This window comes from Bos mutus, chromosome 3 (genome assembly GCF_027580195.1).
Source record: "Bos mutus isolate GX-2022 chromosome 3, NWIPB_WYAK_1.1, whole genome shotgun sequence".
In the NCBI taxonomy this organism is placed as follows: Eukaryota; Metazoa; Chordata; class Mammalia; order Artiodactyla; family Bovidae; genus Bos; species Bos mutus.
Window position 1 is genome coordinate 110,415,167 of NC_091619.1, and position 26,617 is coordinate 110,441,783.

At 47.7% G+C, this 26,617-nt stretch overlaps 1 protein-coding gene across 1 annotated transcript in view; it reads right to left on the bottom strand.

Annotated features, from left to right (window-relative positions):
• The window catches only part of NGEF (neuronal guanine nucleotide exchange factor), a 48,423-nt gene extending 25,932 nt beyond the window's left edge, over nt 1-22,491 (bottom strand). The window contains exons 1-3 of the mRNA XM_070365365.1: nt 22,253-22,491; nt 21,409-21,551; nt 15,388-15,686 (exon numbers count right to left, since the gene is read on the bottom strand). Of these exons, the coding sequence (XP_070221466.1) occupies nt 15,388-15,686; nt 21,409-21,551; nt 22,253-22,359 (549 nt within the window). The 5' untranslated portion in view covers nt 22,360-22,491. The remainder of the gene's footprint in view (nt 1-15,387; nt 15,687-21,408; nt 21,552-22,252) is intronic.
• Between the last annotated feature and the right edge of the window lie 4,126 nt (nt 22,492-26,617).

Below are 26,617 nucleotides of genomic sequence, written 5' to 3' on the forward strand. Positions count from 1 at the left end.
CTTTCAGGGACCAATTGAGACTCAGACCGACCAAAAGGCCACCATTCGGGGGTATTTTCCTCGTGTGAACAGGAGTTCGCCAGGACCTGCTGCTTTTGTAGCTAAAGAAAGAGGTGTTCCAACAACAGAACAAGTTGCCTGACTTGCCTTGATAAATGAAAAGATGACCTGATGCAGAAGTCTCTGACGTGGAACATAAAATCTGAAGATCTCAGTGTTGTGTCCATTGCCAGATGTTAAATAGAAACTCACATTAAGCTCTTTAACATAAATAAGAAAAGTCAGTCCATAAAGACTCAGAGCGAAATGCACTGAAGCTCGCACGCCTGTGTTATTCACTACTGCCTGGGACCACGGTTACTCTTACGTCATCCTAACTTACTTAAATATTTTTGGTCCGAGCCATTGAAAATGACAAAAATATCTTTATTTTCTATGCCCACTCTACTATACATGTAATGTTTGATCCTGCCTTTAAAAAATAGTAAGTCATGAATATTCACCTATTCTCTGAAAGCATGCTTTTTAATGATTGTGTCTTTGCATAGCTGTACAGTCTTTAAAATAAAAAGTGCCCTATTGGTGGGTATTTAGGATTCTTCCTCCATCCCTCCCTAGTTTTTGTTTGAAGGGACAGCCTAATAAATATTTGTGTACCTTTCTGATTATTTTTCAAGATAAATTTCTAGTAACAGAAACACCGGGCAGTGTACAAACACATTCTTGTAAGGAGACGGGTACAAATATTGCTCTCTCTCTCCCCATCAGCTGTGCTCAAGAGCACTCATTTAAAAATCCGCCCAACACGAGGTTTTAAATGTATTTATGTTCAAAAGTCTCTGCTAGTTTGAAATGCCCAGTGCCTCAGTGTTGCTTAACTGTACTTCTATCATTACCAGTGAGGTTTTTTTTTCCCCGTTTTCATTTAATCACCAGCCACTTTTCTTAAGAGAATTGTTTAGCCTATTTTTCTTTAGGGTGCTCACTGTTTTCTTATCAACGGGGCTTTCTAACTGATGGAAAACCTCAGTTTTGTTTAATGTACACAAAAAGAACTAATTTTCAGTTCTTTATATTTTCTGGACACATCTCGACATTCGGGACCTCAGTACCCCGACCAGGGATCAAACCAGTGCCATCTGCACTGAGAGGCAGAGTCTTAGCCACTGGACCCCAAACAAATAGTTTTTGCATGCTTATTTTATAATCCACCAAACAAATAGTTTTTGCATGCTTATTTTATAATCCACCACCTCCCTGAACTGCCTTGTTAGATCCAGTATCTTTGACTCCCTCAGGATCTTATGTAGGCAGCCAAGCCTGACAGATAACGGTGGGTCTGACTTTCCTTCTCTATGGGTTTATGTCTTGTTTCTCTCCTCATTGCGTTGCACTGGCCACAGCTTCCAGAACAACCGCAGGGTTATCAAGCATCATCGTTTTGCCTTCATTGCCACCAGCAATTCTTCATTACGCAGGATGCGTTTGTAGATCTGAGATGCTCTTTACAAATTTCAGCAAGTATGCTTCTGAGTTTTGTTTAGATGGAAATTGATGTACTATTTCCCTTTCCAACCTTTTTGAAGCTTGGGGTGTTTCTCTCCTCTGGCCTATTAATATGATAAATTTTGGTCTCAAACATTATACTGTGTTTGCAGTAATTTCTGTGCCCAATGTTATTCTTCTAAAGTATCTCCAGATTTGATTTTCTTATGCTGTATGTAAATGTCTGCCTTAATTCAGAGCCAGACAGATCACTGTTTTATTATATTTGGGAGGGGGGGCAGAAAATACTTAACCTAAATGAGGACATCTCTTTTTACAATGTGTCAGTTTTTAAATGAACATACAATAAAATTGACTTTTTGGTATACACAGATCTATGAATTTCGACCCTTGTATAGATTCTTGTCACCAACACTACAACCAGGACACATCACTTCAAACACGCCTGTGCTTCCCACTTGAGTCACAGCCTCCCCCCACCCCTCACCCCTGGCAACCACTCATCTGTTCTCTATCCCTATAGCCTTGTCATGTTCAGAATGTCATATAAGTGGAATCATATACTATGGAAACTTTCTGACTTCTTTCACTCAGCAAAATGCCTCTGAGATTCATCTGAGTTGTGTCAACAGTTCATTTCTTTTTATTACTGAGTAGTGGTGAAGAACCCGCCTGACAGATGTAAGCAACGTGGGTTCGATCCCTGGGTTGGGAAGATCCCCTGGAGAAGGAAACGGCAAGCCACTCCAGTATTCTTGCCTGGAGAATCCCATGGACAGAGGAGCTTGGTGGGCTACAGTCCATGGGGTCACAAAGAGTCGGACATGACTTAACGACTAAGCAACAATTTGTGTCACTGTTCCTGTGTCTATTTATCCATCTGTTAGAGGACACTGAGTTGTTACCAGCTTTTGACAATTATGAACAGACTTAGTACATCTGTGTACAGATTTCTGTATGAACGTAGATTTTTGTTTCTCTGGGGTAGTGGCTCTCAGCTACAAACTATTTTTGCTCCCTGGATGATACTCAGCGAGGTGGAGAGACATTTTGGGTTGTCATATGTCAGGGCAGGGGTGCTACAGGCATCCGGCAGCAGAGGCCAGGGATGGTGCTAAACCTGCAAAGAACAGGAAGGAGAGCATGCCCGAACGAACGAAGGAGGAAGCAGCCCCAAATTCAATAGCGTTGCTATGGAGACACTGCTCTAGGTAAATAGCCAGGATTGGGATCTCCGGCTTGGAGGGAAGTGCATGTTTCACTTTATAAGAAGCTGTCAGTGACTCTCCAGAGCAGCTGCGCCATTTTGAAATCAGCAGTGTATGAGAGTTCCAGTTGCTCCACACCAGCGCTGGGCGTGTGTTTTAAGTGTTTCTAGTCAGTGTTTACCATTTTTAAAAAATATTTATTTTTTTATTTGCCTGTGTTGAGTCTTAGTGGTGGCGGGCGGGCTTCTCTAGCTGTGACTCTCAGGCCTAGCAGTGCTGCAGTACGTGGGATCTTAGTTCCCGGACCAGGGACTGAACCGGCATCGCCTGCACTGCAAGGCGGACTCTTAACCACTGGACCACCAGGGAAGCCCTAGTGTTCATTTTTAGTTCTAAGAGGTTTTTTTTTTCTTGGTAGATTCTTTGAGATTTTTTGCATCCACATCATACCATCTGCGAAGAAGGGTAGTTCGTTCATTTCTAACTTCTCTGGAGACTTCCTCTTTAACTCAGGGATTACACAGAAACATGCTGCTTGATTTCCAAGTGTTAGGAGGTTTTCCTGTTCTCTTTATGTCGTTGATTTCTGTTTAATTCTATTATGGTGAGGTCACACTCTGTGTGATTTAAATTCTTTTAATTTGTTAAAATGTGCTGTGGTCTATCTTGGTGAATATTCCAAGTACACTTGAAAAACAAAGTGTATTCTGCTACTGTTGAGTAGCTGCTGCTGCTGCTGCTAAGTCGCTTCAGTCATGTCCGACCCTGTGCAACCCCATAGACGGCAGCCCACCAGGCTCCCCCGTCCCTGGGATTCTCCAGGCAAGAACACTGGAGTGGGTTGCCATTTCCTTCTCCAATTCATGAAAGTGAAAAGTGAAAGTGAAGTCGCTCAGTCGTGTCTGACCCTCAGCGACCCCATGGACTGCAGCCTACCAGCCTCCTCCGTCCATGGGATTTTCCAGGCAAGAGGACTGGAGTGGGGTGCCATTGCCTTCTCTGACTGTTGAGTAGAGTGCCTTATAAATGTTAATTCATTCCAGTTGGTTTGAGGGCATTCAATTCTTCTTATATCCTTACTGATTTTATGTTCCTAGTTCTCCTAATTACTGAGAGGAGTGCTGACGTCTTTATAATTGTGGATTTTATTTTTAATGTGAAAATGGGTAGCGCTAGTAGAGAGGAACCCGCCTGCCAATGCAGGAGACAGAAGCAACATGGGTTTGATCCCTGGGTTGGGAAGATCCCCAGAGAAGGAAATGGCAACCCAACATTTCTGATTTGAGGTTTTTACATCGTTTAAACTTATTTTCTTGTTTTGCTGGATTGTAGTCAGACAGTAGGACCTATACAATTTTAATAAATATTTACTGAGCTTTTTCTTAAGGCTTAATGTACAGCCACTTTTTGATGGTGTTTATGGACATTGAGCAGAGAAGATAATGGCACCCCACTCCAGTACTCTTGCCTGGAAAATCCCATGAACGGAGGAGCCTGGTGGGCTGCAGTCCATGGGGTCGCTAGGAGTCAGACACGACTGAGCGACTTCACTTTCATGCATGGGAGAAGGAAATGGCAACCCACTCCAGTGTTCTTGCCTGGAGAATCCCAGGGACAGCGGAGCCTGGTGGGCTGCCGTCTATGGGGTCGCACAGAGTCGGACACGACTGAAGTGACTTGGCAGCAGCAGCAGCAGCAGCACAGACATTGGGAAATAAAATATTGCCTCTTTTTTGAGCACTGTGTCCAATAGAAATATAATGTGGGTCTCATATACAATTTAAGGTTTTCTAGTAATCATATTTTAAAAAAGGTCAAAAGAAATTTTAATATATTTAATCTAATATATCCAGGATATTAAGTCAACATGTAATACAAAAACGATTGATAAGATAGTTTGCTTTCTTTTTCTGTGTCTCAAGTCTGCAAGATTTGGTATTTGTTTTACACACTCAGCCCGTTTCAATGAGGACTGGTCATATGTTAGGTATTAATGAGCCACGTGTCACCGGGGGCTAATGAAGTGGGCAGAGTTCAGTGAAAATATCTAAAGTCAGCCTCACTCCCGTCCTCAGGCCCCTTGTGTCCCTGCTATGCCCCACTTTTACAGAAACAGTGCGGTGGGCATGACAGCTTCCGTGCATGTCTCTGCCTGACTCTGCTCTACTTGGGCTTTCTCATAGTTACCTGTCCCTGTAAACTGTACCTCTTGGGAATGGCCTTCCTAATCATACAAAACAACATCCAGAAGATTAGGTTTAAATGAACTAAAAAGACTGATGGACTTTCTATAAAAATGAGAAAAGATTTTTAAGTGGAGAAAGATACAACTGAAGAAGGCTTGAGCATCGTCAGCCTGCTGCCAGCTCCTTATCTGTACTAACTCGTTTGATCTTCACAACCCTGTGTATGAGCTCAGGTTTACAGAATAGGAAGCAGAGGCACAGAGAAGTTACGTAATGTGTCCAACTTCTGGGTCGGGAAGATCCCCTGGAGAAGGGATAGGCTATCCACTCCAGTATTCATGGGCTTCCCTGGTGACTCAGATGGTAAAGAATCCGCCTGCAATGTAGGAGACCTGGGTTTGATCTCTGGGTGGGGAAGATCCGCTGGAGGAGGGCATGGCAACCCACTCCAGTATTCTTGCCTGGAAAATCCCCATGGACAGAGGAGCCTGGCGGGCTACAGTCCACGGGGTTGCAAACAGTCGGACAAGACTGAGCAACTAAGCACAGCACAGCTAAGAAGTAGCAGAACCAGGATTCAAACCCAGGCAGCTGGGCTCCAGCGCTTATATGCATAAACTCTGTGCTACATCACCCACCCCCATGTTTTTACTGTGGGAGAAAATATTTCAAACATATAAACAAATTATACCCAGAATACGTAAAAACCTGCTCTCCATCAAGAAGACAAACAAAGATAACCGTATAGGAAAAAGGGCAAAGAATAAGAACAGGCAATTCACAAAGAAAGGGAAACAGCCAGTGAGCATGAGAAAAGATGCTTGGGGACTTCCCTGGTGGTCCAGAGGTTAAGAATCTGCCTTGCAGTGTACGGATGAGGGCTTCACCCCTGGCTGGATCCCTGGCCGGGGAACTAAGATCCCACGTGTCGTGAAGCAACTAAGCCTGTGTGCCATCACTCCTGAGCCTGTGTGACACAACCAGGGAGTCCGTGCACTGCAATGAAAGATCCCATGCGCCACAGGGAAGACCTGACACAGCCAATTCAACACATTAAAACAGAAGAGAAGCTCAACTTATGTCATCAAGGACAGGTGGGTTAAAAACAACGCCCGGTTTTTCATCCTACAGATTAGAGCAAAAATCAAGAAGTTTGCTAACAAGGCATGAATATATGCTTTCTTTGCTGTAGTTGTGTGACATTTGAACTGCCTTTTGAATGGCAATTTGGTGTGTCAACTACAAATCGCCACTTGCCAAGAGCATTTGCCAGTGACTGAATAACAAGGGCTTCCCAGGTGGCCCTAGTGGTAAAGAACATGCCTGTCAATGCAGGAAATGTAAGAGACATGAGTTCGATCCCTAGTGGGGAAGATCCCCTGGAGGAGGGCATGGCAACTCGCTACAGTACTGTTGCCTAGAGAATCCCATTGGCAGAGGAGCCTGGCGGACTACAGTCCATGGAGTCACAGAATCGGACACAACTGAAGTGACTTAGCACGCATGCACGCATGCACATCAAGGGCATTTGCCATCTGCCTCTGTGGAGACTGAGCCCTGTGCTGCTGCAGCTGTTGACCTTCAACATCCCCAGAGAGAGTTCAGGGTGGAGAGTGAGGCACTCTGTGCTCCAGGGAATGTGGTGGAATGGGTCTTTAGATAGTTAGATATTTTCAGGAACTCATTTCATGACCCAATCCTTGCATCTCCTCCTATCTAGAAAAGCACTAAATCCTTTCATGATGATATCAGCTCCTCCTGACTAGCAGAAAGCCTTTGTAAAACAAATGCTTGATTGCACTGAACTCCTCTTTCACCAGAATCTTACACATTGACCTTGCCCCACTGCCTCTTTGGAGCAGGCTCTCAGAGCGATCTGAGGGGCTGTCTCTCAGGCTGCAGTCCTCATTTTGCCCCAAATAAAACAACTTGCAACTCTCATGTTGTGCATCTCTTTAGTCGACTGGGAGTATCCAGAAATCCCGTGGACAGAGGAACGTGGCAGGCTACAGTCCATGGGGTCTCAAACAGTCAGACACAACTTAACTAAACCACCACACCACCACCACCATCATCTAAAACGCACTTCACTTTCAACCCACAATTCCATTTCTGGGTATTATCATACAGCTGGGGCTTCCCAGGTGGTACTAGTGGTGGAGAATCCACCTGTCAGTGCAGGAGATTTAATAGACGTGAGTTCCGTCCTTGGGTCAGGAAGATCCCCTGGAGGAGGAAATGGCAACCCACTCCGGTATTCTTGCCTGGACAAATTCCACAGACAGAGGAGCCTGGCAGGCTACAGTTCAAGGGGTCTCAAAGAGTCGGACACGGCTGAGTGTCTGAGCACGGAGTGACTGATGGCTCGGACAGCTGTGGTCTTCTGATTAGACAGCTGTGGTCTCCTGGGAGCATGAAGATGCAGGCCCACAGAGGTTCTCCTAACCAAGCCCTGAGTGACCCATGCTCCTGCGAGGATGCATTGCAGGCTGGTCACAGGCTGTCCCCCACCGCGCCCTCCCTTGCCACCTGAAGCTTCTCTCCCCACCTGTGAGCCCCTGTGCTTGTCCTTAAACTTATTCAAGCCGTCGTACTTGTTCTGCAATTATGTCCTTAAGTGAAAAAAACTGAAGAATTTTCAGTGCAAAGGGAGTTGTTTTTATGAAAGTTTTTATGAAAGCTTTTTAGGAAGCTCTCAGAGGTCAGTGAAAGTCAAGTTGCTAAAAACCAAAACCAGAATCAAACTGCTCTTGAATAAAACAAGTGTAAAATATGGGGACAGCATCATAGGGATCGATAAGGATTTTGCACTTAAGAGTCTTCACAAGTGTCTACTTGTGAAGTCCAAAATCACACAGAGTGTAATGACTAATTTGTCAGGAGAAAGTGAAAACAGTTGGTCCTCCAGGCCTGCACACAAATGTACATGGTTTACATTTTGCAATGAAAATGAAACAATGAAATAAATAATGAAAATGTATTGAGTATCTTATTTAATTTTAAAACTTGTAAATAAAGCAATAATCTTTAACTGTACAAAATGATATCACTGTTTTCTTTGGTAACTTTTCTTGCTCTGAATTCTAACTTGTGTGATAATATCATGGGTTTAGTTTTCTCATCAGTCGGATAATTTCTGGCTTTCAATGGAGGATTTAAGCAATTTACATACATGGTGATAGCATTATGTTTGCTGTGAACTCTGCCACCTTATTTTATGCCATTTGTGTTTTTATGCTGACCTTTTACTGTTTGCTTTCCTTTTCTTACAAGATCCCTGCTTTCTCTGCTTTTGGCTGGTTGTTGTAAGAGATTTATACCATGTTTTAAGTTCTGCTGGGGTTTATCTCTAAGCTTTCCAAAGTAATTTAAATTTATTTATCTAATTATCAAGGTAAAAAAAAGAAAAAAGAATTCTCTCAAAAACTAGACACTTTTCCTTATTTTGAGGACTAGGAAAAAGGCCCATGATGCTAATATTGTGTGAAAAAAAAGCCAAATGCAAAATTGCACTGTATAATTCCTTTTATATGAAAGTCAAACTTAGGGATGGTGCAAGGGAAACAAAAGCAAAAACAAACGCATGGGACTACGTCAGACTAAAAACCTTTTGCCCAGTGAAGGAACCTATCGACAAATGAAAAGGCCACCTACTGATGGCAGAAGATATCTACACACGATATATCTGATAAGGGATTAATATCCAAAGTATTCAAGGAGCTCGTACAACTGACCATTAAAACACAACTTGATTAAACACTGAGCAGAGGATCTGAATAGATGTTTTTCCAGAGAAGACACACAGATGACCAAAGACATGAAAAGATGCTCCACGTCACTGATCATTAGGGAAATGCAAATCAAAACCACAGGGAGTTGTCACTTCACACTTGTTAAAATAGCTATTATCAAAAAGACAAAGTGTTGGTGAGGATGTGGAGAAAAGGGAACATTCATGCACTGTTAGTGCGACTGCAAATCGATTCAGCCACGGTAGAAAACAGTATGGAGATTACTCAAAAATTAATAATAGAACTACCATATGATCCAGCAATTCTACTCCTGGGTATTGATCTGAAGAGAACAAAAACACTAATTTTAAAGATATCTGCACCTCTATGCTCACTGTAGTATTTACAGCAGCCAAGATACAGAAGCAACTTAAGTGTTCATCAACAGATGAACCGATAAAGAAGATATGTTATACACACACACACACTATGGAATAATTGCCATAAAAAAGAATGAAATCTTGCCATTTGAGACAACATGGATAGAACTAGAGAGTATTATGCTAAGTGAAATAAGTCAAAGACAAATACTGTAAGTGTATAAGATTCACTTATACGTGGAATCTAACAAACGAAACAAATGAACAAACACAACAAAATAGAAACGTACAGAAAATAGAGTGGGTGAGGGTTGGGGAAGGAAAGAAATAGGTAAGGGGGACTAAAAGGTACAGATTTCCAGTTGAAAAATAAGCGAGCCCTGGGTGTGACATGCACAGGGTGGGGAATACAGTGAAGAGTGAGAGGAGTGAAGTTGCTCAGTCACGTCTGACTCTCTGTGACCCGCGGGACTGTACAGGCTCCTCCATCCATGGGATTCCCCCGGCAAGAATACTGGAGTGGGTTGCCATTTCGTTCTCCAGGGGATCTTCCCGACCCAGGGATGGAACCCAGGTCTCCCGTATTGCAGGCAAACTCTTTATCGTCTGAGCCCCCAGGGAATCGGACCGTAGTGAATCCCTATGTAACACTCCTGTATGGTGGCATGCTGTAACCAGACTAAGCCAAAACACTTTAGGTGACCATTCTGAAATGTATAGAAGAACCAAATCAGTACGTTGTGTAACAGGAACTAATGCAGTGTTGTAGATTAATTATATATCAAAAACAAAAAGCTTATAGAAAAAGAGATCAGACTACGGTTAACAAGCCCAGGGTGGGGTGGGATGAAGTACAGGGATGGGGAAAGGGAATTGACTGAGGCAATCAAAAGGCAGACACTTCCAGTAATAAGATGTAATGTATAATATGATAAATATAATTAACACTACTGTTAATTATATGTTATATATGAAAGTTAAGAGAGTAAATCCTGAGTTCTCAGTGTAAGGAACATTTTTTTCTTTAATTTTTTAGAGTTGTATCTAATGAGATGACAGAGGACCACTAAACTTACTGTCTACTCTCTGATGATAAGAAGGGGCTTGTGCAAGTTTCCTGGCAGGAGGGACTGGCTGTGGGGAAACACTGGGTCTTGCTCTGGTGCAGGGCTACGCTCAGCAAATCTTTAATCAAATGTTCTGCTGATGGTGGGGTTCGTGCTCCCTCCCTGTTATTTGTTTGGCCTGAGGCAGCCCAGTCTTGGAGTCTACAGACTCTATGGTAGAAAAGGCTGAGCCAAAGCAGAAACAACTCCCAGCTGTGGATGTGTCTGGTGGTGAAAGTCAAGTCTGACGCTGTAGAGAACAATCCTGCATAGGAACCTGGAATGTTAGATCCATAAATCAAGGTAAGTTGGACGTGGTTAAGCAGGGGATGGCAAGAGTGAACATCGACATCTTAGGAATGCAGTGAGCTAAAATGGATGGGGGTGGGCAAATTAATTCAGATGGCCATCATATCTACTACTGTGGACAAGAATCCCTTAGAAGAAATGGAGTAGCCCTCATAGTCAACAAAGGAGTTCAAAATGCAGCACTTGGGTACAGTCTCAAAAATGACAGAATGATCTCGTTTCCAAGGCAAACCATTCAATATCACAGTAATCTGAGTCTATACCTCAAGGACTGATGCCAAAGAATATGAAGTTGAATGGTTCTATGAAGACCTACAAGACCTTCTAGAATGAACATCAAAGAAAGATGTCCTTTTCATCATAGGGAACTGGAATGCAAAGTCATGAAGTCAAGAGATACCTGGAGTAACAGGCAAGTTTGGCCTTGGAGTACAAAATGAAGCAGGGCAAAGGCTAACAGAGTTTTGCAAAGAGAACGCACTGGTCATAGCAAACACCCTCTTCCAAAAACACAAAAGAAGACTCTACACATGGACATCAGCAGATGGTCAACACTGAAATCAGATTGATTATTTTCTTTCCAGCCAGAGATTGAGAAGCTCTATACAGTCAGAAAAAAAAACAAGACCGGGAGCTGACTGTGGCCCAGATCATGAACTCCTTATTGCAAAATTCAGACTGAAATTGAAGAAAGTATGGAAAACCACTAGACCATTCAAGTATGACCTAAGTCAAATCCCTTATGATTATACAGTGGAAGTGACAAATCAATTCAAGGGATTAGATCTGATAGACAGAGTTCCTGAAGAACTATGGACAGAGGTTTGTAACACTGTATAGGAGGCAGTGACTAAAACAATCCCAAAGGAAAAAAATTGAAGAAGGCAAAGTGGTTGTCTGAGGAGGCCATACAAATAGCTTAGGAAAGAAGAGAAGTGAAAGGCAAAGGAGAAAGGGAAAGATATACCCAACTGAAAGCAGAGTTCCAGAGAATAGCAAGGAAAAATAAGAAAGCCTTCTTAATTGAACAATATAAAGAAATAAAGGAAAACAATAGAATGGGAAGGACTAGCGATCTCTTCAAGAAAATTGAAGACAGCAAGGGAACATTTCATGCAAAGATGGGCACAATACAGGGCAGAAATGGTATGGACTAACAGAAGCAGAAGAGATTAAGAAGAGGTGACAAGAATACACAGAAGAACTGTATAGAAAAGGTCTTAATGACTTGGCTAACCATGATGGTGTGGTCGCTCACCTAGAGCCAGACATCCTGGAGTGTGAAGTTAAGTGGGCCTTAGGAAGCATTACTAAAAACAAAGCTAGTGGAGGTGATGGAATTCCAGCTGAGGTATTTCAAATCCTAAAAGATGATGCTATTAAAGTGCTGCATTCAATATGCCAGCAAATTTGGAAAACTTACCAAAATTTGGCCACAGGACTGGAAGAGGTCAGTTTTCATTCCAGAAAGGCAATGCCAAAGAATGGTCAAACTGCTGTACAATTGCACTCATCTTACATGATAGCAAAGTAATGCTCAAAATCCTTCAAGCTAGGCTCCAACAGTACAAGAACTAAGAACTTCCAGATGTACTAGCTGAATTTAGAAAAGACAGAGGAATCAGAGATCAAATTGCCAACATTTGCTGGATCATACAAAAATCAAGAGAATTCCAGAAAAACTTCTGCTTCACTGACTACCTAAAGCCTTTGACTCTGTGGATTGCAACAAAATGAGGAAAATTCTTAAGGAGATGGGACTAACATACCATCTTACCTGTCTCCTGAGAAACCTGTATGCAGGTCAAGAAGCAACAGTTAGAATCTGACATGGAACAACAGACTAGTTCACAATTGGGAAAGGAGTATGTCCAGGCTATATATCGTCACCCCGCTTATTTAGCTTATATGCAGAGCACATCATGTGAAATGTGGAGCTGAATGAATCATAAGCTAGAATCAAGATTGCCAGGAGAAATAACAACCTCAGATATACAGAAGACACAACCATTATGGCATAAAGCAAAGAGGAACTAAAGGCTTCTTGATGAAGATGAAAGAGGAGAGTGAAAAAGTTGGCTTTAAACTCAACATTCAAAAAACAAAGATCATGGCATCCATTCCTATCACTTCATGGCAAATAGATGGGGAAAAAGTGGAAACAGTGGCAGATTTTATTTTCTTGGGCTCCAAAATTACTGTGGACAGTGACTGCAGGCATGGAATTGAAACATGCTTGCTGCTTGCAAGAAAAGCTATGACAAACCTAGACAGCGTGTTAAAAAGCAGAGCTATCACTTTGCTATCCAAAGTCCATACAGAACCAAAGCTGTGGTTTTCCAGTAGTCATGTATGGATGTGAGAGTTGGAACATAAAGAAGGCTGAAAAGAAAGAAAGCGAAGTCGCTCAGTCGTGGCTCTTTGCGACTCCATGACTGTAGCCTACCAGGTTCCTCAGTCCAAGGAATTTTCCAGGCAAGAGTACTGGAGTGGGTTGCCATTTCCTTCTCCAGGGGATCTTCCTGACCCAGGGATCGAACCCGGGTCTCCCACATTGCAGGCAGACGCTTTACTGTCTAAGCCACCAGAGGGGTCAAAGAAGGCTGAATGCTGAAGAAATGATGCTTTCGAATTGGGCTGTATAAGACTCTTGAGAGTCCCTTGAACAGCAGGCAAATCAAACCAGTCAATCCTAAAGGGAATTTCCCAACCCTGAACATACACTGGAAAGACTGATGCTGAAGCTGAAGCTCCAATACTCTGGCCACCTGATGCGAAGAGCCGACTAATTGGAATCGACCCCGATGCTGGGAAAGGTTGAAGGCAAAAGGAGAAGGGAGTGGCAGAGGATGATGAGATGGTTAGATAGCGTCACAGACTCAATGGACATGAATATGAGCAAACTATGGGAGATGGTGAAGGACAAGGAAGCCTGGCGTTCTGTAGTCCACGGGGTCACGAAGAGTCAGAAACAGCTTAGCGATGAACAACTACTGGGGTCATTATTTCATGATGTGTGGAAGTCAAATCATACACCTTACACTTGTACAGTGAAGTGTGTCGATTACATCTCAAATAAAACTGGAAGGAAAAAAGGGTGAGTGATGGTGGCTCTGTCTACAGTGGTGGAGCCCCTGGGTCTCTCAGGTAGGAGGGATGGCCACCTGCAGGGGGCTTCTCCCTGGGTTCTAGAACCTTCCACATGGTTGCTTTGGGTGGCAAAGCCTGCTGGGATTTCCTCAGTCCAGCTCCACCTGCCTCGTGGAGATCTCCTGACCATGCATCTTCGCTTCTGGTGGGGCACGTGGTTCTTTATGTCGTCTCACCAGTATCCTGTGAGAAGCTGGGAGGAGTCCCATAGGATGACTAGACACTACTAACATCAGTTTCATTAAAAAAAAAATAAAACTCCTGTGGCCTTGCTTACAAATGCTCATGAATCACAAGTGGTGTCAGACGCTAAAACCATCTCTCCTGAGTCTGCTGGGCAGGACGCAGTGAACCCTGGGTGGTGCTTCAAAAATCGAGCGTCATCAAGGCTTCTCAAGGAACAAAGGCATCATACCACCCGAGCCTGTGTCTGACGAACCTGGTCGGGGGCTGGTCTCAGCCTTGGCCATTACGTGTGTGCACAGTTTGCAGTTGTGCCTTTTAAATAAATGAGAAGAACGAACGTTTCTACAGAATCTCGCACTGGCGAGCCAAGAGCTAAAGACAGTCAGGACTGCGACTAGGAACAAGCTCAAGGGCAGGCTTGAAGGAGCATGTGAGTGGGGAGACTGGGGAAACGGGCGTGAGAGGATAAAGATGACTGAGCTGGATTGAACAGGGACTTCCCTGGCAGTCCAGTGGTTAAGACTTTGCCTTCTAATGCAAAGGGTGCGGGTTCGACCCCTGGTGGAGCAGCTAAGAACCCACAGGCCTCATGGCCAAAAACCCAAAACATTAAACGGAAGCAGCATTGTAGGAAATTCATTAAAGACTTTAAAAACAGCCCACATTAAAAAAATCTTAAAAGAACTGATCCAACTCTCTGTATATAAACCTATATATATATATATATGTCTATATATATATATATATCCAACACCTACATTTCCTAGCTTCTCACTTCTATTACTGTTCGTGTTTTATGGATTATTTCTCCCTGTTAGCCACAAACTATTAAGTGACTCTGTGATCCTGCCTCAGCCTACCTCACAGGCAGAGTCTGCCTGAACCATCGGATGAAGGCGCAAGAAGAGACACAAGTCCTAGATTTCCATACCATTTCAGGAGGGGTGGATATGCTGAGGGCTTTCAGAGCCCCACTCACCCAAGGTTCAGGCGAAAATTCGAAATAAAGACGTGCAAGTGAAAAGTAAAGCACAGATGAATAGAGCCAGTTCACGGTCACATGAATTCAGCACCACCGACTGTGCTCACACGTGCCATGGAGATTCTCCACAATAACAAGCAAGGGTTTAGAGAATGCAATCTTCCTGTCTACAGAAACAACAACATGGAGAACACTCAACACCGGGGCTGAGCTATCCTAGGAGCTAACTAGGTAGTTTTTGTTGCCTGTGCTTCCCCAGTGGCGCCAGTGGTAAAGAACCTGCCTGCCCATGCAGGAGACTTAAGAGACGTGGGTTCGATCCCTGGGAGAGGAAGATCCCCTGCAGGAGGAAACGGCAACCCACTCTAGCATTCTTGCCTGGAGAGCCCCATGGACAGAGGAGCCCGGCGGGTTCCTCTGGGGACCATCCATCGGGTCGCACAGAGTTGGACACGACTGAAGTGACGTGGCACGCACCCACGCATGTGAAATAATGTGAATTTTCCTGCATGTCGGGGATAGAGGTACCCTGCCAGTAACTCCTCTGGCGAACCAGCCTCACCCCAGAGAGGAAGCCTCACCCACGCTGGTTAAAACACCCGTTCGTTCTGACCGGAAGCTCTCACCCCGGGCAGCCTGTTACCTCTTGCAGCCTGATCTCCTCCGGCTGGAGGATGTCCAGCACCCCGCTGCTCTGAATCTCCGGGAGATCCTGCCAGAGGTTGAATCTCGAGTGGGGGTTGCTGAGCAGGCAGATCTGGGGCAGGGCCTTCCTCTCGGGTGGGCTTGCTGGCTCCTCCTCCTCCTCCCCTTCATCTTCCTCCGGAGCCTCCTCGCTGGATGGGCACCGGTCAGCAGCGCCTTGTATTTCTGCATCCTGTTGCCTCCTGGTCTCAATCTCTTGGAGAGTTGATTTATCTCGGTATTCCTGATACAGGAGCCCTGAAATCAAATCAAACCGTTTTGAAGACACGATAGAGATTTCAGATACGGAGCTTTCCGAATCGCTAAGTCACAGCTTTTGACTCCTGAAAGTGAAAGAGTTAAAGTGTCCGTCGCTCAGTCCTGTCTGACTCTTTGTGACCCCATGGACTGTAGCCCGCCAGGCTCCTCTGTCCATGGGATCCTCCAGGCAAGAACACTGGAGTGGGTTGCCAGTCCCTTCTCCAGGGGATCTTTCTGACCCAAGGATCGAACCCAGGTCTCCTGCATGGCAGGCAGATACTTTACCATCTGAGCCACCAGGGATCAAGGGCAAATAAATGCTTTGCCTATGAAAACACAAAGAAAGCCAGACCCCTACAGGTCTCAGGGAAGGGCCACTGAACGAACTGCCACTGTCTTCATTTCTTGGGAAGGATCTGCACACATAAGTTTATTTTTTCTTTCTAACAAGGAATAAAGAAATCACTGAATAGAATCAAAATCCAGTCGCACAAATAAATGCTTTTCACATCCATAACCAGCAAACAACAAGGATCTAGAACTTGTCATGTTAATAACCAACGTGTACAGAGTCAATGGAAATGGCCTGATTATGTTTCAGCATCCCAGCAGGATGCTTCTCAAAGCCTTAAATGCTTCAGTATTAAAACTCAAGTCTATTCATCGGTGAAATGGGAGTCGTAAATTCTCATTTTGAAGGAAAAAAAAAAAACAACAATATTCCACCAACCTTATGATTCAAAAGGGAAACATTCCTTTTTTTTTTTCTTTCGTACTTTTAGATTTACTTCCCTGATCTGAAATAAGTGCCTTCTGAGTCTCCAAGGAGATTTAGGGGTACAGAGGAGTCAGTAAAAATGCAGCACCTCCACGGGGAAAAATTCCTTTTCGGATGTCCTGGCCACAGGGCGAGGGATGGTCTCCCCACAGAGGAGCAGCAGAAAGTTTCAGGGGCAAGAAGGCTCCCGGCCCAGGGAGAGGGGAGGCGGGGCTGCCCTGCTGGCAATGAGGCTGGGAAGAGAAGAGGGTTATCCAAGGGTTTTATCTATCCTGTGGGCAAAAGGCAAGCCCCAGGGAGGGGAAGCCCCCTTAGGCAAGCAGCTCTGGTCTACATCGTAGGAGGCCCTCGGACGGGAAGAAAGAAGCCATGCCCATTCTCCAGGGGAGCCGTGATGCAGGCCCGCACACCGTGGTGGGGGAAGGATGGGGCCGTGTGCCTGATTCAGGGATAGTTACAAGGTGTAAGATGGGGCCTGGTGATTGGTTGGTGCTGGGCAATGAGTGATATTCGGGTGACTAGTTGGCAGGGGAGGTCTGGTGGCCCTGTTCAGGAGATGGGGAACGTGGGAGGAGGGTCTGACTGGGGATAGCGTGGTGGAGAGATGCAGGTCCACCTGATGGCCAAGCAGGTGGAGAGAACCGGTAGGCAGCTGGACTGGTCTGGAGCCTGGGAGAGCAGCTGGCGCCCTTGATATTCCTATCTATAAAAACAAAGATGGGGACCTCCCTGGTGGTCCAGTGGCTATGACTCTGCGCTCTCAATCGGGGCCCAGGTTCAATTCCTGGTCAGGGAACTAGATCCCACGTGCTGCAACAAATATCAAAGATCCTGTGTGCCACAGCTAAGACATGGCACAAACTTCCCCCACCCCCCCAAAAAAGATGATTTTCCTGGGAAAGTTCTAACAGGGATAAGTTAGAATAATACTTAGAATATTAGAATATTAATTATTTTAATTAAGTAGAATATTCTAATAATTATTCTTAATACTTTTTTAAGCTGGATAAGTGTACTACTTGTAAAGCACTTTCTCATGCAATGCAATATAAATATTACCTATTATTCCTTCTTTAATTGCTAAGTACATCTAACCTGAAGAAAAAAGGAAAGGAAAAACAGACCCTCTTCTAAATCCTGAAAAATGGCTGGATAAATTATACTCATAGTTTATAAATAATAGGAACCCAATAAATTATGTGTGGGTTAAATTACTTGGCTTCTTATGCTCCATAATGCTAAATTATACATCCTTTATGATTAGTATAGCTTTACTTAAAAAAAATTATGTGATTTTACATTAGAATCTAGCAGATTACAACAAGGAGTTAATTTGACAAAGGAATGAAAAAGAAAATCTAAATCTATGCTAAATGCAACGCAGATTGAACTGTAATGGTAGAGGTTTAAAGTCACTACACAAACGGTTCAGTGATGAGCATAAGACATAACTATTGTTGGCAACATTGTATCAATTAATCTTCTGTGATTTCAATACTATTTTTATGGAGGTTTAAAAGAAAAGACTCTGATGCTGGGAGAGATTGGGGGCAGAAGGAGAAGGGGATGACAGAGGATGAGATGGCTGGATGGCATCACCGACTCGATGGACGTGAGTCTGAGTGAACTCCGGGAGGGGTGATGGACAGGGAGGCTTGGCGTGCTGCGATTCATGGGGTCGCAAAGAGCAACTGAGCGACTGAACTGAACTGAAAGAAACCAGGGGAACTTCCCTGGTGGTCCGGTGGTTAAGAATTTGCCTGCCAATACAGAGGACATGGGTTTGATCCCCGGACAAGCTGCTTTTATTTATTTATTGGTTTTTATATGTGGCTGCTTGAGAATGTGAGGCATGGAGCTATGGCAGCCATCTGGTGACATGAAGCCCAAATGCTAAGAATGGAGGAGAGAAAGCAGCTAGGTGATTGTTTGACTTGAACCAACTCTAGAACTTTCTTCCTCATTCCTAGACCCATTAAAACAGAATACTTTCATTCTTTCATGTCATTTTCTTTTAAGCTGGATATTCTAGTACACTCAGCCAAAGACTCCCAATACAAGTAATTTTTAGCATTTTCTTAAAACTTTATACTTCTTTCTGAAGCCTTCAGCACTTGAATTTAAATACCAGTTTTCCTGGAGTTACTGTGATTACAAAGGATTATCTGACACACTGTGTAACCATTTTTTTTGGGTAATGTGTTTATTTTTATTGGCCTTAAAATTCAGATTACAACAGAAACAAAGTAGATGTAACTGAAGAACTAGATGAGCTGATCAAAGTTTTGTATCTGAGATATACTGCTGATGCATCATGTTTTTCAATTTTGTACATTCGTTAAGCAAAGTTAACTTTACCTGTAAAAGCCTGCACCTGGACTTATATCCAAGCAGAATCAGAAGGCTCAGTGCTCACCTCTCCTAATTAAAATGATCTGCATCGGGCTGGCCATGCTGCCTGCAGGAGGAGGATAAGCAAGGCTCCCGGAGTCCTTCAAAATCTTTCTTTTTGAAGAGAATCTTTTCTTTTTTTTTTCTTTGAATTCTTCAGATAGAAACTTCCAAAGGGCAGGGAATTTTAATTTTTAGTGAGGACCTCCTAGGCCCCAAGCATTTGCTAGGTGCCAGAGGAAGGCAATGGCACCCCACTCCAGTTCTCTTGCCTAGAAAATCCCATGGACGAGGAGCCTGGTAGGCTGCAGTCCATGGGGTCACTAAGAGTCGGACACGACTGAGCGACTTCACTTTCACTTTTCACTTTCATGCACTGGAGAAGGAAATGGCAACCCACTCCAGTGTTCTTGCCTGGAGAATCCCAGGGACGGGGGAGCCCGGGGGGCTGCCGTCTCTGGGGTCGCACAGAGTCGGACATGACTGAAGCGACCTAGCAGCAGCAGCAGAGACAACCACAGGACACACACGCACGTGTGCACATGCAAACACACACACGCACAATCACAGGGCCTCGGGGTCTATGATCTTCAGGGCCACCAGCAATGACAACTGTATACCACGCCACACACAGTCCTGGCATCATTCTGTCCTGGCCTGAGTGGGAGCCACCTCAGTCCAACACAGTGGTGCATAATTGCCCAGCGTCTTCCCACTTTCCTCCCCTCTTAACTCTGCGTCTTTAGGAACATGTTGTCCTCTCCTGATACCTGGCAAAGAATCCCCTTCATTCACTGAGCTAAGTGGGAGCAGCTGGCCTCTTGTAGGAATCTGCTTGGCATAGGCCTCAAGTCGAGGACGAAGGATGTGAGAAGGAGGCAGCCTTGGCCCTGCGTGTTCAGCACATCTGTTGAGCACCTACCCAGGATCCAGCCCAGAAGCCGGAAACACATATTCACCATGACACCAGCCCATGGTGGGAGAAACGCCTGAGGATGTCAGTCTCCACTGTTCACCACAGCAGGAAACCCAGGGCCAGGAGGAGCGCAGTACCCCAGTTCAGGGTTTCCAACTCCCAGCCTTGAGCTGATGCCACTGGCTCTCCAGGAAGGAGGTCTCCGCACGCCCACGCTGCAGAAGGGAGCCTCTCTCTCCGTGATTCGAGGCACGGATCTCCCCACCCCCACCCCGATTTCCTTCCTAGTTCTGACGTTGATCCTAGCCAGAGATATCCCTTTCTAGAGGGTGGGAGTCAAGGCTCCCAGCGTATGCTGAGGCCGCAGTGGCCCTCCTGGCTATAAAGGGCAACGTGACCAAGGTGGGACAAAAGGATTTTCGTGGGTGCCTGTCCTCAGAACAGTGCCTCTCCATTTGCCCCAGCAAACAAAGGGAAAAGCCACCACCACCCAGCCCCACATGCAGGGGGCTGGGAACAAAATCCCTGCAGTCTGGTGAGGCTTAACTGTAGTGCTCCACCCTCAGCTTTGCAGGGGCTCGGCTCCTCCCAGGGTTCAGTCCAGAAAAACCCCAGCCAGGGGAGGAGGGAACTTGCCTGAAAAGTCTCCTAAACGCTGGTGTCCCAGGGCAAAGGAAGCCCCCTTCTACCAGAGACATTTTGTGTCTGCCCAAGTGTTTGGCATGAGGGACAATGATGATCAATTTAGGGAAGGACATTTTCAAGTCAAAATTTTAATTCCAATGAATAAACTCTCCTCTGACAACACCAAAGAGCAGAAAAGATCTCAAGGCCATCCCGTTCCCCACGTTACCCACTCACGGCCCCCTCTGGTGAGGACAATGAGAACTAGTTCGACGTCATCGACAGTTCTTGACTTTTAAATGAAAGTGGTTGGGTTCTTGGGACGCCACGCCTTCTCCACCATCTGCTTTCACAGAGTCTCAGCTGCAGCTGTGTGGCAGCTGGACAGGCAGGCTGTGCCCCAGACTTCCAGCCACACTCTGGACAGGCAGGTGGAACCAGGCTTCTCTCCCTAACCTGTGGAGTGAGGGTGGGGGCCTCTGAGGCTTCTCTCTACTGTACCTCTCCTCCCGGGAGCAAAGTTGGTCACTGCTTCTCCTTCCAGAATGGCTCCAGTCAGCCTGACTGTCTGCAGAGACCCGCGCCCGCACCCCCGCCCCCTGCAGACTCCTCTCTCTTTCCAGGTCTACCCCAGGCCCCTGGGATGGCCAGGGTGGCTCACCGAGCCCTCCCTCCTGCATGGCCCAGAAGCACTTCACCCCTGGACGTGCTGGCAGAAGAGATAAGAGGACAGAGAGCCCTCCTCGCCCAGGAAAGAGCTGGGCAAGTACACCTGTCCAAGGGAGCAGGAAAGAAACACATTTGCTCAAGCCCAATTATACAGCTTACTAGTAACATGCGGCAGTTTTGCCTATGGAACCATTAGAGCCAAATACGTTAATAACCTTCCTCGTCAGGTGCGTTTTGCCCAGGTGAAACGCAACTGCATTCCAGGAGCAGGAGAACCCGGAGCCCACCAGGAGCTCCCCGTTTCCCCCCAGTGACGCCGCGCCACCGCCAGAGACACCCACCTATTTGTTCAATGAGGTTTCTCCAGGAGTCGGCGGGAATAGGGTGGATCATCTGCAAGGCCTCGGTGAGCGTGGTGGGGCTGTCTGCGAGGGCCGGGAACTCCTCGGGCGTGGCCCCATTTCCTGGGGTGGAGGACGACTCGCTGTAGGAGGGGCAGGGCGTGTTATTTTTAAGCAGCGACCCACCTCGGCCAGCCCGCGAGAGGCGTCCGCACGGGCGGCCCTGGCCAGCTGGACTCTGCCCGGGTTGTCCAGGCCGAGCGGCCGCAGCCGCCGCCGCCCCTCCCGGCCGAGCGCGCTCCACAGGCCCTTTTTGTCACCACACCAGGGCGCGACCGGGTGATTCATTCCCACCCCAGCCCGCCCAGACCTTCGTGTTTTCGGAGCTCGCGGGCAGGCGTCGGAAACTTGGCGCGCCCTGCCCGCTCCGCGGCGCCGCGCGGCCGCTCCGACGGGTCCCGCGGCCAGGAGCCCTGCGCGCACTGCGCACCCCGCGCCGCGCGCGGTCACACGGCCCCCTGTGCCCTCCGGGTAGCGACCGCCCCAGGGCCACGCGGCGCGGAGTCTGGGAGCCCAACGAGGCGCGTGCGCCCAGGGCGCCCGGGAGAGGGCGCGGGAGGCGGCCAGGACGGGGACCAGGGTGTCCGGCTGGGGTGCACCCCCGACCCCAGGCGGCGTGCCGGCACGACTAGGGACCGCGGGGGGCAGTGAGGGGCGGCGGGGTCCGCGGGGAGGGGTGCGAGGGACAGGCCGTTCGGGTAGGCGTCCCTGGCCGGAGACGCGAGTTGGGGCCACAGACGCGCAGCGGCGGCGCTCGGGGGTCGGCAAGGCCGCTCGTCCTCACCTGCCGGGCAGGTGTCCCGCCGCTGAGTCGCGCGCGTCGCTCTCCGAGGTGGAGCTGTCGTGGTCCACGGCGCAGGCGGCGTTGAAGGCTGCGGCCAGCAGCTCCATGAGGGCCGGCAGCCAGGCCGGCTCTGGGGCCGGGTCGGGAGCCGCGCTGGGGGCCCCGAGCCGGGCCGGGGGCGACGAACGGGCTCCGGAGCGGGGTCACCGCGCGCTCGGCTCGAGCCGGAGCTGCCGCCGCCGCCGCCGCCGCCGCCGCCGAGCGCTCCAGCAGGCGGGCGGGCGGGCGCGCGCCTGGAGGCTCCCGGGGTTGCCACGGCAACGGGGGAGGCGGGAGGGGCGCGCGCGGCGGGGGCGAGGCCGGGCGGCAGCCGGGCGGGGGAGCCCGGACCTGTCGCGACCCGGGCCCACAGGGAGCCGACTGCGGCCCGGGACCTTCCCGCCGGATCCGCGCCTCCCTCCTCGGCCGCGGGCCTTGCCCCACCAGAGGAGACTTGGAGGGCAGGATGGGTGGGGGCCGGCGCGCTGCGGTCTTGGTCTTCTCGGCCCTTTCTCGACATCTAGCCAGACCTCGCCAGATAGCGGGGCGAGCTTGGAAGGTAGGGGCGAGGTGACCCTCTGCCCGGTTGGCCCTCGAACCCCCGCCTTGCCCACGCCGCACATCCTCTGTGGTCCTTCACAGGGACTGGCCAGGAGACCCCTGTCTCTGCTGCCCTGGGTCCAGCCCCGAGAGGGACCCTCGAGGGCGTCTGCTGCTGACCAGACTATGGAGAGGGGGCCAGCGCGGAGACTTCTCACGGAGGAGTCTGGCTGCCCCCAGGTACCCCGAGGCCTTGGCGGCCCGGGATGGGTACAGGGTAGCGAGAGGAGGAGAAGCAAAGTGTCTTCAATCCTCCACTCAGTTCCCCTGCCCACTCACACTGACTTTTGGAAGGGCTTCCTGGGTGGCTCAGTGGTAAAGAAAACTGCCCACCAAGCAAGAGATGTGGGTTCGATCCCTGGCTATGGAAGATCCCCTGGAGGAGGAAATGGCAACCCATTCCAGTATTCTTGCCTGGAAAATCCCATGGACAGAGGAGCCTGGCGGGCTACAGTCCATGGGGTCGCAAAGAGTCAGCCACGACTTAGCAACTAAACAACAACAGCCTCTGTGTTAGCTAGTTTAACTGGCTTAGGGATACAGAGAGCAAACATGGGGAACCAGTGGAGGGGAGTGCGAGCGGTCGGGTGTGAAGCAGAAATCTAGAGGGAACACTCCAAAACCCGACTCCAAGTCCAGCAAGACAAGTGGCTGCAGTCCCCGGAGCCCTTTTCTGCGCGCAGCCCGTGCCTCTCGTCGCTCCCCTGGGCAGTGTGGATGCCCGACAGCCGTCTCTGTGAGCCAAGACCAACCCAACTCTCCGGAGGGTACGTGGGGGTAGGGCAGTGCAGTGCAGACCAAAGTGGGAAATCTCCGCACCTTCCCCTGCACGGTCCTCCCACGGGGCATTTGTTTAAATTAACAAAGTCCCCGATGCAAATACTCCTGGTGGGAGGTGTTCATCGACTAGTTAGCCGTTTGGTATTAATTGGAGAAGGCAATGGCACCCCACTCCAGGACTCTTACCTGGAAAATCCCATGGACGGAGGAGCCTGGAAGGCTGCAGTCCATGGGGTTGCTGAGGGTCGGACACGACTGAGCGACTTCACTTTCACTTTTACTTTCATGCATTGGAGAAGGAAATGGCAACCCACTCCAGTGTTCTTGCCTGGAGAACCCCGGGGACGGGGGAGCCTGGTGGGCTGCCATCTATGGGGTCGAACAGAGTTGGACACGACTGAAGTGACTTAGCAGCAGTAGCAGCAGCAGCAAGCCAGCTGCCTAGAGCTCACAGCAAAGGTGAGAAAGCATTTTAGGGAGGGGCCTTCTTGCGTCAGTTCAGTTCAGTTCAGTTCCGTCACTCAGTCATATCCCACTCTTTGTGACCCCAAGGACTGCAGCATGCTAGGCTTCCCTGTCCCTCACCAACTCCCAGAATCTATTCAAGCTCATGTCCATTGAGTCACTGATGCCATCCAACCAGCTCATCCTCTGTCGTCCCCTTCTCCTGCCTTCAATCTTTCCCAGCATCAAGGTCTTTTCAAATGAGTCAGTTCTTCTTGCCTGGAGGGAACTAACTCCCCTACACAGACTACATCGGGTGCCCCTGGCGATCGGGCACATTCCACTCAACAATAGGTGTTCAGGCTGACACAAACCAGTTCCTATAGCTGCCCTGTAGCCCCATTCCCCTGGGAAGGGCCAGAAAGGACAGGTCTGGTCTCTTCTTGCCCTTAAGGCCCCAGGATATTTGCATGACAACCATCTGGTCATTTCTCTTTCCAGCCCAAGCCCCTCCCGTCCTTGACTCATTCTGAGTACCTCCAGACAGCCCTCTCTCGAGCTCTGCACTTTCATCCATCAACTGGCCATCTCCACCAGAAGTCTGCTAAATACTCCACCAATGCACACATTCCCCCTGCCAGATGCCTCCCCAGCCAACCAGGAGACCAGGCAGAACCCAGAGCCAGCCTTGAGTGCTCTTGTACGGCATGTCACCCCCCTGGTCAGTGCCTCACTGAGTCCCCTGAATCCCTAAAGGCTTTCAAAGCAGTCCCCTCTTTGGTACTTGGACACCCCCCCCCCCACACCTGCTCTGTTCAGGCTTCCCTTGTGGCTCAGCTGGTAAAGAATCTACCTGCAGTGCGGGAGACCTGGGTTCCATTTCTGGGTTGGGAAGATCCCCTGGAGAAGGAAAAGGCTACCCACTCCAGTATTCTGGCCTGGAGAATTCCATGGACTGTATAGTCCACGGGGTCGCAAAGAGGCAGACACAAATGAGTCACTTTCACTTTCACTCTTTCTGTCCAGCCTTCTCTCTGTCCCCCTTTTAACCTATGGGTCTGCTTTTGTCTCTTCTCTGCTTAACAAGCCTCTGTTGGGGTCCCAGTCCCTGTGGGTGAAGGCCACCTCCTGGCTCTGTAACAGGCTCTTTGCCAGGTATGCCACTCCTGGCCATCTTCCTCTGCTAGGACTCTGCCCACTCCACCCCCTAAGTCCTCACCCTTCCTGGTTGAGGCTCCCTAGGGCATCACCCCTGGGCCTTGAGCTCCGTGTACCCGGCGGCACCGCCTGGCACTCTATTCGAGGTGAATGGGGCTGTCCCTACACTGAGACATGCAGTGGTCTCCCTGGCGTCCTGGTGTCTTTCTCGGGGTCCCAGGAGGTGCAGTGGGTGGGCAGTCACTGGGACCTGCTGCTTTGCGAAGTTTCAACGCCCCTGAAACTTGGTATAAAACTAAACGGAAGCTGGGAACACAGTGCTGCACCGAGGAGGAAAGATGCTTTATTTTAAAATCAGAAAACATTCAAGTGAAATTATGTATATTAAGATGAGTATAATAAAACCTTCCAATTGAAAAATAAGCTAAAAATATCCTTCTAATTATAAAATCAGTTTAGAAAGTCACTGAGTTCTGAAGGCATATCACCTGAAGCTACATTCCATTCCCCATGTTCTATTTTCTATCACACGTGGTGCTTACTGGGCAGGCTAGTATTAAAACCTCTATTTAACTGACATTTTGTTCTGAATCATTCACAGAATAAAGTGCCGGTAAGTATTTCACGTATTTATGCTCCATTAATCCGCAGTTGTTACCCTGTAAACGTTTGTGAAGGAATTAATGATATGTTTCTTAAAAAATTTTTTTAATTTTTATGTATTTTATCTAAAGATTATTTCTTACTTTGGGTTATAAAAGAAGTGGATTCTTTTTATGTAGCAACCTTAGCCTTCAGGAGTTCTCATTTAAATGTTTACAAACATAACATTTTATGTTTATGAAATGTTAACTTTATTCTGAGGGAGAATTGTTGGAAGTAGAAGGAAGCTTAGAAATGATCTGGTCCAGTTCTTATTTAGAAAAAGAAGAAGCAGCACCAGAGGGTTGAAATGACAAGCCCAAGATCCCAAAGCTGGCTAATGGTTGATTTTGGAAGTCTGTGCTAGTGAGTCAAGACTGAATTGTGTGGGATAAGGAACTGCAAATTTCTGTTTTCTTATTCTAAGTATTTTTAGGGGGACTTCCTTGGTGGTCCAGTGGTTGAGAATCCGCCCTCAGTGCAGGGGACTCCAGTTTGATCCCTTGTTGGGGAACTTGTTGCGATCCCACATGCCTCCGGGCAACTAAACCTGCGTGACACAACTAGAGAGCCTGTGCGTGGGAAGGAAAGACCCCACGCAGTCAAGTGAAAGAATGAATCAGTAAATACTTTTCAAAACTGTAGGGTCATATGATATACCACCAGATTACTAAATGTTAAAATGCATCTGTATGCTTAAAT